The 13,288-nt window shown below is 41.8% G+C and overlaps 1 protein-coding gene across 6 annotated transcripts in view; it reads left to right on the forward strand.

The window, feature by feature from the left end:
* The window catches only part of cyp2aa8 (cytochrome P450, family 2, subfamily AA, polypeptide 8), an 11,442-nt gene extending 3,001 nt beyond the window's left edge, over nucleotides 1-8,441 (forward strand). For 2 of the 6 annotated variants that reach the window (XM_087305611.1, XM_087305612.1), the window contains 7 exons: nucleotides 225-377; nucleotides 571-731; nucleotides 2,905-3,078; nucleotides 3,166-3,307; nucleotides 3,706-3,893; nucleotides 4,035-4,176; nucleotides 7,997-8,441. In XM_087305611.1, the coding sequence (XP_087161737.1) occupies nucleotides 225-377; nucleotides 571-731; nucleotides 2,905-3,078; nucleotides 3,166-3,307; nucleotides 3,706-3,893; nucleotides 4,035-4,176; nucleotides 7,997-8,187 (1,151 nt within the window). In that variant the 3' untranslated portion in view covers nucleotides 8,188-8,441. 6 annotated transcript variants of the gene reach the window in all.
* The last annotated feature ends 4,847 nt before the right edge of the window (nucleotides 8,442-13,288 follow it).

The raw sequence follows: 13,288 nt of genomic DNA on the forward strand, positions 1-13,288 counted from the left end.
CTTTTTTTTATAATAAAGTTTCCAGTAAATGGTTTACATACATGGAGTTAAAGAACCATTTTTTGTATCCACAAAGAACCTTTCAGTGAATAGATCTGAATCATTTTCAAAAATCTAAATACCTTTTGCACACTTTAAAATAGAAGTCTGTAGAGTTGAGCAAAATGCAATCATATCACTATGCTAAAGATGTGCAGGTTTGAAGGTCTGTTTCTCCTTTTTAGGTATTGTGATGGTCACATTTAACCACTCCTGGAGGCAGCAGAGACGGTTTGCTCTGCACACGCTCAGAAACTTTGGTCTGGGGAGGAAATCAGTAGAAAGTCGTGTGTTAGAGGAAAGCCAATATCTGATTGCTGAATTGCTTAAAAAGAAAGGTTTGTTGATGTTTTTCGTTTGAGCACATGACATTGTGTGAGGCTCCAAACATGCTCATCTGTGCTTATAAATGTCAAATAAAATCCAAGAGAACTTTCTGAAACATTTGTGACAAGAAAATGTTGTAGAATATCGAAAGCTTCATGCTTATTTTTGCATTTTACAATACTTAATAAGAAATTCTCTTTGTAGGAAAATCAGTGAATCCCCATCATGCCCTACAGAATGCTTTTTCCAATGTTATCTGCTCCATCGTGTTCGGCGATCGTTTCGATTACGATGACAAACGCTTTGAACATTTTCTGGAAATCCTGGGTAAAAGCATGATACTTACAGGATCAACAGCAGGACAGGTACAATCAAATTCCTAATTTATAGCTTTGTCTTTATTATGCAGTATATGCAGCTTATATATTCATCCTCATGTAGTGTTGTAACCTATTCATTATTTGCCAAGGCCAACCTACTGTATGTGAAAATACAGAATTTAAATACCAACACATCCCTACTAAAACATTATTAGGTGGTGAATGTGACCTGCAGTCACTTCATTGTCATATTTTGCATGGTATGAGTTAAATTAGTCTCTTTAGTTGAATTCTTTAACTTCTTTTCGTGATTAATTAAAACAGGGATTCCCAAACTTTTTTTATTCCGGGACTCACCTAGGCAAGTAATTTAATCTCAAGACCCACCATGATATTTTAATATGGAAAAATGGGTAAAAATAAATGTATCCATTCAAAGCAGTCAAAAATATAAGGTGTGTGGCTTTTTGGATTTTGCGATTTGATATGCACAAAATGAGGCTTGAAGTGCTTTTTGTGGGATGCTGGCTGATTTTGATCAATCAGCCTTTGATCAAGCCCCTTGATTATGATCAAGCCCCGTCTCATCGCAGTAAATGCCACTGCTAGTGTATAGTCATAAGAAACTAAATAGCTTTTTGATCGAAGCTGGGAAAACGTCAGATAAATATGCCAATGCAATTAACGTTATAGCTGAATAGATCTAATATTTACACATTCGCTAGAGGAAGGACTGATGGGGGTAGTTTCATTACTATTACTTCCATAACATCTATGCCCTTCCATAACATTAGGTGAAGTTAAACCTAACAGATAGCACTATAGCTGTTTATTGATTGGCAATCTGTCAACGTTGGGATGTAAAAGATAAGGGACAACACATAGCTTCAAATGATAGAATACATAGCAAACATTAGAAAATATTGACAATAAAATAAAAGGTTTAGCCTATTAAAACAATGGCCTACACAGAAATTAAATAAAGCTATAAAATAGTTCATTTTTAATTGTATTTGCATATTGATTAAAGTAAGTTATTTAGTAAAGGGCAGCAAATGAATCTCTCATTGTGTTTTGTTTTGATAACAGAGGTGTTCATGTAAGAATGCACAGATCTATAATGAAGCATTCGACTACTTTAGTAACTGTTTGTGCTCATTTCAAGAGTTCACACTTAGCTGATGATTAATTATAAAAGCTTGTTTGGCATGCTGTCCCGGGAGAGAGCCCTGAGCTCATGAGATCCTCGAGCCCAGGGCTCCCTCCCGTTGCAAGGCGGGAGGGGAGTTTGAGCTCAGGTAGATCTCGAGAACTCCCCTGCTGTAGCAAGTGAATGCTCTTGAATTTAACTACGTACTAGAAGCGTGTCTATGTTGCCAATTTGGATTGTTCAATTGACTTAATTGCATGTTTTTAGGCGGTGGGAGGAAACTGGGGAACCCGGGGGGGAACCCACATGAGCATGGGGAGAAGTGCAAACTCCACACAGAAATGTCTGCTAGTTTGGTAAAGCCAGGAACCAGAGACATTCTTGCTGTGAGGCGACAGTGCTACGTACTGGGCCACCGTGTCACCCGTCTAAGAAGGAGGAGTAGGGGAGGAAGGGGGGACTCTTCAAAACGAAGATAGCAGTGGAACTAACCCTAGGGTATTTATAGTAGTTTAGGAGTCATCTGATTGGAGCGTAGTTAATTAGATAATGCGGATCCAGCCGCTAGCAATCATAAGCATGTGATCCTCTCGAAATTTGTTTATACATAAACTTCACTCAAGAGAAAATTAGTAGTGTTTAAAATAAAACATGCAGGACGGAGCAAAAAAAAAAAAGCACTTTTCCGACGGTCCCTTACTGAGAGCTCCGCTCTGTGCGAGCTCTCCCGGCCAAAACCAGTTTTGTCTTTTTGTAGGAAACACACTTTAGATATTTTTAGGGTAAGACGTTTTTGAGTTATTGCCGTCAATCGTACTGGTTTTGATTCACCGCAATGTAAAAATAGCTCCAGTCAGCTAAGTGACGTTGCGTGACCCACCTTTGTTTACTGTGTGACCCACAGTTTGAAAACCCCTGAATTAAAACACAAAATGGAAGATGACATGAGTATCCTAACTGCAAGTTAAAACATTTACTTACACTAACAATAAACCACAAATGTGTGGTGGGAAATCAAAACTTGGAATACAACAGGCCTGTTACCTCATAATGCTTTATCTGTCTTAGATTTTCAACTTCGCCCCCATTATCAAGCATTTCCCTGGTCCACACCAGAAGATCAAGAAGAACGCCGATGAGTTATCAGGTTTTTTTCAACATGAAGTTAAAGAACACAAAAAAACTCTGGATCCAGGCAGTCCACGAGACTACATCGATGCCTATCTGCTGGAGATGGAGAAAGTGAGATCATGAAAGAAGGCTTCTTCTTATATGTATTAATTTAATTGTAGTTACTGTAAACTGACAGCTTTGTTCTATCTGAAACAGCAAAAGTCCAACAAAGACTCCACTTTTCATGATGAAAACCTGATTGGTTCAACAACTGACCTGTTTGTGGCTGGATCTGACAGCACAGCGACCACTTTCAGATGGGGACTCCTCTTCTTAATACAAAACCCAGACGTACAAGGTACTAAAGCAAACCATAAACTGCAGACAAGATTCATTTTAATGACTGGATTCTGTCTAAGTTGTTACACTTAGCTAAAAATCTTACTTTAGGTTTCACCACAGTTGTCTGAACATATTAGCTAAGGGATGTCATGATCATTTGTTTTAGCTTAGATGCTAATTTAGACCAGCGTCTAAGAGGAATGTTTCTTCTAGGTTAGAAGTACGTATTCAGAACATTCTCATTTAGGTTATCACAAAACCCTCCCTGTAACTTTATGGAAATTTAAATTTTTGGTTGCAGAAAAAGAGTCTACAGAGAATGTTATTCGGTTCACAATAAAACAAACATTAGGAGCACATTTGCACTTACAAAGTCCTAACTTTTTCCCCCTAAACATTTGTCTCACAACACAGAGAGATGCCATAAGGAGATTGTTCAGGTTCTGGGTTATGACCGCTTGCCCAGTATGGAAGACCGTGACAGACTACCGTACACACTCGCCACTGTTCACGAGATTCAGCGATGTGCGAACCTTGCACCTTTTGGGTTGATTCATGAAACAATTCAGCCCACAAAACTACAAGGATACGACCTTCCTCGGGTAATGAATGGAGCTTGAGTGAATGAAGCTATTTAATGAATAGTAAAAACCCACACCTCCTCTGGCTTTCTGCGTTTATATTGTACCTTTCAAAACGAAGCAATTCTCTTGACTCAACTCTGTTAAACTTTCCTCATACAGGGAACTACAATCATAGTAAACCTCACAGCAATTTTCAGCAATAAGGAAAACTGGAAGCATCCCGACACATTTAACCCAGAGAATTTCCTGGATGAGAGCGGACAATTCAGCAAGCATGAGTCTTTCATTCCATTTTCCCTGGGTGAGTCAGCGGTTTGTGAAAGTAATTTTAACAGATTTATTTATTAATCATTTTATTTTACAGATTTAAGTTACATTTACATGACAGTGGTGTAGTCAAAAATGAAAAACATTGTAAACAATGTAAGAGCCTACTCACACTATGCCATCCGTACCGTGCCCAGGCCCGTTTCCTGGATCGTTTGAGAAGTGTGAGCGCGGTTCACTTGGGCTTTGAAAGCGAGACGTGACTTTGAGGGACTGTTAAGACGCAAACCCCTCACTGCACGACAGCTGCGCGGCTTCAGCAGACCTCCTCATCCCTGCAGCACGAGAGCTTTATGATTGTTTATGAGCGCCAAAAGTGGCGGATCTGTTCGGAGAAATACTTGACTGCGTGTCATCGCATCCCTAAGGACTGTTTGGCGAAATACTTGACGGCATATCAATTGACTGAAACGATATAACTAGAGAAATCTCCACTGTGCTGCTGAGTGAGAGAGCGCTTCTCACTGAACAGCGCAGCAGCGATGACGTAAGCGCGCCGAAGCCTGTCTGTGGTGTGAGCGCGGGCCGTCGGGGGAGACGGGAGGGGGAACAAGCGGCTTTGGCCCGGTTCGAGGCAACTGTACCTAGTGTGAGTACGGCATAAGTGGCTGTTAGCTAACTCACCATTCACCAGTTATCCCACGTGTAATCTAGGGCTGTGTCCGAAACCGCATACTTCTATACTTCATAGTACACTAAAATCAGTATGCAATCAGAGTAGTATGTCCGAATTCATACAATTTGACAATCAGTATGCGAGAAGTACCCGGATGACTTACTACTTCCAGCGTGACCATTACAAAATGGCGGCTATAGAATGTCCAAATTCCTAGGTGGAGCTACATGCGCAGCTGAATGCTATTGGTTTACAGAGACACGTCACCAGAGCTTACAAAAGCAGCAGCATAAAATAAAAGGATTTAGATTTTAAAAACACAGCCGAGACATTACATCGCAATAATATATACCCTGCTGAAAAATCCAGCTTCAACCAGCCTAGGCTGGTTGGCTGGTTTAAGCTGGTCGACCAAGCTGGTTTTAGAGGGGTTTTGGCCACTTCCAGGCTGGTTTCCAGCTATTTCCAGCCTGATCTTAGCTGGTCAGGCTGGGAGATGATCAGCTAAAACCAGCTTGACCAGCCTAGCCAAGCTGGGAGTCCAGCCAAAACCAGCTATATCCAGCTTAAACCAGGCTGGTCAAGCTGGTTTTAGCTGGATTTGGCTGGTCATTTTCCAGCCTGACCAGCTAAGACCAGGCTGGAAATGACTGGAAACCAGCCTGGAAATGGCCAAAACCCCTCTAAAACCAGGCTGGTCAACCAGCTAAAACCAGCCAACCAGCCTAGGCTGGTTTAAGCTGGATTTTACAGCAGGGACATATAATAACAAGTCATGGTCGACCCGAGCTCAAACAAACCTTGTCGTCGTCTTGATGAACAGCCACAAAGCCAAGAAGAAGAGCAGAGTCTGCCCTGTAGCCCATAGTTTAGGGGTTTTCAACCTACTAGGACACAAACCCCCCCACCCCAACCACCCACATCTTGAGGAGGTGGCAAGGGGGAACAATCGAACTTGGGTACGGTCCACACAACCACCACCAGTGTGCAGCATCCACTTGGATGATCCGACTGCAGCCACAGGACAACGGCGCCAGTGCTGTCACCACACACCAGCTATTAGTGGAGTGGAGAGACAGTGATAGAGCCAATTCGGTGGAAGGGGATGAATGGGAGGCCATAATCGTAAGGGCCGATAGAGGGACTTTGGCCAGGACACTGGGGTTACACCCCTGCTCTTTCACGAGAAGTGCCATGGGATTTTTAATGACCACAGAGAGTAAGGACCTCGGTTTAACGTCTCATCTGAAAGACGGCGCCCACTGACAGTATGATGTCCCCTTCACTTTTACTGGGGCATTAGGACACAGACCACAGGTTGAGCGCCCCTGCTGGCCTCACCAACACCCCTTCCGACAGCAACCTAGTGTTCCCTAATGGCCTCCCATCCAGGTACTGACCAGGCTCAGGTCTGCTTAGCTTCAGTGAGTAGCCGGTCTTGGGCTGCAGGGTGATATGGCTGTGGCTTCTGTATTAGAGGAACAGTTTGTTAGGGCAATATAGCAGCACCCCTCCGCTCTTATCAAGGCAGCACCACCCGCATTTCAGCTGCCCAATCTCCCGATCTACAACTTACCGAGTGCGAGAATGGGCATCATTGTATCTGGGCTCTTGGTCAGTTTGTGGGTTGTTGAGGAGGGTTAACAGCCACTTCTTTAGGGTTAATAACCACGGTCTCCTTATATGCAGTTAAATAATTACGCCCTGCCACCTTGGAGCCTCCTCGCTGTCTCTCCTTCCAAATTTGGACCCAACTCAGCACAGAGCTCAAAGAGGATAGCTCTTGGAAATTTGAAACGGATAATAACCCAGTCATCATCATGGACCAGACAATCACTATGATCCCTAAAAAATGCTTTCCCTTCGCATTCGACCATTGACAATGTCCTCTAATAAGGCCAACACTCCAACTGCCATAGACTAAGGGTTGTATACATTTGCAAATGCTTTTATATGTTCTAAATCACACAATTGGTCCAAAAAATTGTGTCAGTTTACTCGTTTTATCAATTATAAATGAATAGCTATGTTTTTTCACTTGTGTTGGTGCGATACTTTGTAGTGTGCAATTTAACATAATTGCCTCTAGAAGTTGCCAATGGAAATAAAACAAACACACACAAGAAATACACGTGTGGCAGACATGAAGTTGGCATGGACCAACGCACATTCTCACGTTAATTTCATCGTTAGTAAATCTAAACGTAAGCATATAACCTGGCGTACGCAAAGTTTTTATGTGTACACAACATTGATACATGAGTTCAATAATCTAATCCAAGACATAGAATACATAGACATGCATTAGACACTAGTGCAGGGGTGGGCAAACTCGGTCCTGGAGGGCCAGTGTCCTGCACAGTTTAGCTCCTACTCTAATCAAACATACCTGCTTATAGATTCTAGGGTCCCACTTTATATTAAGTGTCCTTAACTACTATGTAGTTGCATCAAAAAATAAATACAATGTACTTACTGTGTTCATAATGTATTTGAGAACACTTGTGGTGCTCTTGAGTTGGGATAGAGGTTGGGTTATGGACAGGTTTGGTGGTATGGGTAGGTTTAAGGGTGGGTTAAGGTGTAGGGAATGGTCAGCAGTGTATTTACAAATGTAATTACAGAAGTTAATTACAGATGTAATTACATACAGGTATTTAATCAAGCATAAGTACACAGTAAATACATGTATTTACACAATAAGTACATTGTAACAAACTATTAATTCCTGTGCAAGTACATATTAGTTAAGGCCACTTAATATAAAGTGGGACCGATTCTAGTGATCTTGAGGACACTGATTAGCTTGTTCAGGTGTGTTTTACTAGTGTTGGAACAAAACTCTGCAGGGACACCGGCCCTTGAGGATCAAGTTTGCCCTCCCCTGCACAAGTGTCTATTTGGAATTTGCAGTGTGCACTGTATTTTGTTTGTTGTAATGTGGGTGAAGTAAATCTACACTTTGCTGAATTAGCTTGAGTAGCATCAGCACTACTATGAACTCTGCCATTGCTGTTTTTGTTCATGCTTGCCTTTAGACTCGATATGTGCTGCACGTCTACATACCCAACACAAACTATGTATGTGCATGATATCACCATTTTGGGCTGAAAACTTATAAATAGCCCCTCGAGCACAAGCAAAAGTTGCTGGATTAATTTGAGTGTTTGCTCATCAGGGGTGAGGGTCTGTCTGGGTGAGACACTGGCAAGGACGGAGCTCTTCTTGTTCATCACGGCTCTCCTACAGAGGATTCGTTTCTCCTTGCCACCTGATGCAAAGCCCATGGACATGGATGGAATCTTGAGTGTGTTGCGCTATCCTCAAAATTTTAGCTTTATCTGCTGCAGTAGAGACACCAAAGAATGACCCGAAACATATCACGTCATCACATATAGAGGAAAAACAATGAAAGCACAGCCGTTGAGACACCCAAGAGCACTTTGGCTCATCTATATCATTCTGATAATAAAGGTCACATGGTCAAGGAAATGATTCGTCCTTTTCTCATATTAATTAAAGTAGAATTAATATTATCATGTTGTTTTTTCACTTCGTTTATTTTGTATCTAATTCAGTCGTAACCGTTGCAAAATATTGTTATTAAACCTTTTCATTTGAAGTGTTCTGTGGATTGTTTTTGACTTTGACTATCAATGGCCGATTACTATTATTGTCATTATTAACTATTATTGTCTTTGAATTATTAATGGCGATGAACGCAAGGAAAGGAATATCTCTAAAGGAGCTTCTGCTAAACATTTACAATCATCTAAAAGTGTCTGTTGATCTGAATGTGTCTATTTTGATCATCATTCTTTTCCAATTAATTCAGTTTAAATGGATAGTTCACTCAAAAAATGAAAAATATTCGGACCATTTTTTTGCTGAGGAAGTAGAAGCCACTGTCTGCCTTTTTTCATATATCAGCAGACATCCCAAGTCTCCCGGACGTTCCGGGAGTCTCCCGCAAATGCATAGACTCCCAAATGCCAGCAAATGAATGATAATATCCAGGAAATCGCGCGTCTCCTGCCCGGTTTTTAAATATGTCGCACATGCCTCTCCATCGCATCCCTCCCAGCTCTTCAGGTATGTCGCACGCACCTCACTCCCACCACTCTTAAGGCTGATATATACTTCTGCATCAAGCGCATGCATATGCTACGCCACAGCCTACGCATTGATGCATAGCCCTGCGCCGTCAGTGTCGCTGATGCACACCTCTCAAAAAATTGAACTACATGTTGCAACGATGTGTAGCACATATTGGTAGCGCTGACGAGTCTGGGCAGGACAGAGAGCCGCATGAGCCTGATGGAGCGATTGTTTACAAGTGTGAAGTGGCATGAAGGAGCTCCAGATGGAAAGTTTTGTTTTGTGTTTTACCTCATGGTTAAAGTTATTGCCTCAAAATGAGCAAGTTTGAGCCACTTGTGCCACAAAAAAAACAAAACACCAGCGAAGAAACTCGACACAGAGGAACATTAACACCTCACAGCTATAAATGCACAGCTACGCATGTTGCATGCGCCGTGGGTCACGCCGATCACTTGATGCAGAAGTATAAACCAGGCTTTAAGGTATGTCGCGCGCAGCTCACCATCACCACCACCGCTACCCAACACCCCCCCACAAGGAGGAGCTAAACGTGCAGCTGAACGCTTTTGGTTTATAGAGATACGTCATTCGCTTACGCAACAAGCCAGAATGAAAACAAAAGAACCGCCATGTTTAAAATATTGAACTATTGAGCTCATTGATAAACCAACGGCTGGAGAGGCTGATTGAATCTGATAATGTTTGATAATGTCCTGGTGAGGTAGAGTTCATACATAACTTTTTACGTTTCGTCATGTTTGGCATTAGTTTATGATCTCAACCTTGTAGTGGTGATGAACTCAATAAAGACATTGGTGTATTTTAATGTACAATCTATGTACCCCTGTCCAGCCATGGCTTGAGGACAATACTGTATGTTATGGCCATTTCCACTGTCATTAAGCGTACCGAACCAAACCATACTATACCACTTTTTCGGCACCCTTTCGAAAGGGTCCCAAAAATGAGAAAGGGTACCAAAAGGTGGAGCTACACACGCAGCCGAATGCTGATTGGTTACAGAGATACGTCACGAGCTCGTGGAGCTAGACAGAATGTAAACAAAGGATCCGCCATGTTCTAATACAAAGCTGAGAGATTACATGGATATAACGTTACTATATGCATAAAATAACCAGCCATGGATGACCCGGGCTCAAACAAACTGTGTCGACGTCTTGATCAACAGACACAATGCAAAGAAGAACAAAATCTGCCGCGTCCTGTTGTTGCTTTACGAGCCTGTCTAAAAGTACGAGCGGTATTCGATTTCTTCCACGAGCGCGCGATCGTGTCTATATTTAATATAACAAACTTCTTGAGCTGATGATAATAACGTGTAACGTTACGTGATTGTTGAAGTGTCTCCGTCATCTGATCCATTCAGAAAGAAAAGGGCAAGCAAGGGAAAAAAGGAGACACCCGGCAAAACACAGGAGCAAAAGTGTTTAACAACCTGAATCATGAACAAACTAAATAATAATAATAATAATTCCTTAAATTTATATAGCGCTTTTCTGGGCACTCAAAGCGCTTTACACACAATGGGGGGATCTCCTCATCAACCACCAGTGTGCAGCATCCACACTGACGCGACGGCAGCCATTTTGCACCAGACCACACATCACACACCAGCTGATTGGTGGAGAGGAGACAGCGATGAAGCCAATTGGAATATGGGGATGGTTAGGAGACCATGATCGACAAAGGCCAGTGGGCAGATTTGACCAGGATGCCGGGGTTAAACCCCTACTCTTTTTTCAAAGGACATCCTGGGATTTTTAACAACCACAGAGAGTCGGGACCTCGGTTTAACGTCTCATCCGAAAGACGGCGCTCACTGAGCAGTATAGAGTCCCCGTCACTATACTGGAGCATTAGAACCCACACAGACCGCAGGTTGGGCACCCCCTGCTGGCCTCACTAACACCACTTCCGGCAGCAACCTTGCTTTCCCATGTGGTCTCCCATCCAGGTACTGACCGGGCGCAGCCCTGCTTAGCTTCAGTGGGCGACCATGTGAGAGTTGCAGAGAGCTAGCTGCCGGCAAACTGCCATGATTATCTTCACCTTTTGGACTATTATGAACTGGGAATGACAAAATGACTTTCAAACAGAGTTTGCATGTGCTTCTGAAGATTACAGACACAGATGACAGGTTTGCGCTGACTGTGGGCTATATTGCGTGTTTTTGAACTCAAATAAGTACTAAATGTATGATCTTTGTAGTTTTTCTGTAATTAATAATATATCGGAGACCGTAAGGGGCTGTATGTGTTCATATATGTTGCATTTATGTATTTACTTTATATAGTTTCAGACGTTTAAAGTAACTGTTAGCCTATTTTGCACTGTCATTGATCTGCAGTTATAATCAACTCCTGTTCATAGAAAAGTTAGTAATAAACATTTATAAACAAGTATTTATGTGTATAAAGCGTCTGTTTTGTGAGAAGTGCTGCTCATTATGATGTGAACGACCCGTACAGCCTTACTGTAGACATTTATTCGAGTGAGCATGACGTCGACTTAAACTTTGTCATACACCACACCCACCAAAAAGGATACCCTTTGTGGTGGAAACGCAAGCCTGATAAAGGTGACCCGTACCATACTGTACCAGTCATTGTAAACGAGCTATTAATGTTCTTTTTCCCCTCTTTATCTCATCACCTTTTCATAAGGGTTCAGCTGGTTTCAGAGCTTGCTCAAGCTGTAAGAAGAGAAAGCAATCAGGAAGAACCGTGTCATAGTCTTCTGTTAGGTTTCTCTATGTACTGTTTTCATTATATTATTTCCCTTATTTATCCTGAGAGGTCCTGTTGAGATCAACAGAAGTTTCATTCTACTGTCTGTTTATTTCAACATGTAACTTAATGTCCAACTTTGCCTGCTTCAGGGGCGGACTGGCACAAAAAGATCAGCCCTGGCACTGTAGCCACACCAGCCCACATTACCACACCCACTGACACTCATATTCACTACTTATATTGGCGTACAGATGGTGAAATAATATAAGCAGTAGCAAATGTAATAGATATTTCAACATTTAATGTACAGTATGTGACTGGAACAACCTATTTATAAGAAATTTATACTTATTTTCAGTCAATTATTTCAGCTTAGTACCTTTACTAATCTGCGGCTGCCATAGTGAAATAAACTGCCAATTTATCCAGCATATGTTTTGGGAAACACCCATACACACACATTCACATACGTCCACTACGGACAATTTAGCCTACAAGATTCACCTAAAGCACGTCTTTGAAAACTCCACACAGAAACGCCAACTGACCCAGCTGTGCCTCAAACCAGCGACCTTCTTGCTGTGAGGTAACATTGCTACCCACTGCGCATAACTTTAACCCAGAAAATTTCCTGGATGAGAACGGACACTTCCGCAAGCCCAAGTCTTTCATTCCCTTTTTTGGGAGTGGCCTAGGAATTCATTGCGAGTGTTTTCAGCTGGCTTCTGCTGATGTAACTGCAAGCTATCTTTAGTAAACTTGATTTATTTATTTAAATCTCTGACTCCGGCTCTTTCTCATCTACCAGACTGGTCATTGGGTCAAACTGTAAACTACCCCTACAGTTTTGGTGGAGGACGTGTGGCACTTGTTTACTGGTAACACCATTGATCAATCAACAAGAAAGGTAGAAAGATTTTTTTTTAAATTATAGACTAGGGATTGTCTGTGAAGTAGTGGGTAGAAACGGAACACGGTTGGGTTTTCATTCAGACGTGAATGAAAGGCGCCGGTGGATTCACAGAATTTTGTGGTAGATTTGTGTGGAGCTGGTGCATTTTGCGGTACACCTATAATGATACTGATACGTATAACAGTAGTTGAGGGGTGTACCTCCTCCTCCACCCAGAGTTAAAGTACTCAGTTGATGGGTGTGTAAGAGGCTTTTGGGACATTCTCGGGGATAAAACTTGGACGTTTTTATTTAGTAGTGGACTAAATAAACCCGAGATTGTAATTAGTTCCACCACTGCTATCTTGCTGTTTCACAGACAAGGGCATGCCCGGCTATAAGAATAGTGTAGGTCAGTTTATTAGGAAAAGAAATAATTGAATAAAAATAACAAATAACATTATAATAGGGATTCATTAGATAGTAGTGGCATCCAGAAAATTTCCTGGATGAGAACGTCAGACAAGATACACTGTAAAAAATGGCCGTGATTTCAACGGTAAAAAACTGTAAAAATGCTACAGTACAAATCCGTAACCTGGTTAACGATATGTTTCCTTAATATATACAGGGAATAACCGTAAATTGACTTTCCCAGAATTCCCTGCATGGCACATAACTTTTTATGCATTTGGTTGACATCAATGTTGATCTTTTTAGTTGTTTC

Source organism: Danio rerio, chromosome 23 (genome assembly GCF_052040795.2).
Source record: "Danio rerio strain M-AB ecotype USA chromosome 23, GRCz13ab, whole genome shotgun sequence".
In the NCBI taxonomy this organism is placed as follows: Eukaryota; Metazoa; Chordata; class Actinopteri; order Cypriniformes; family Danionidae; genus Danio; species Danio rerio.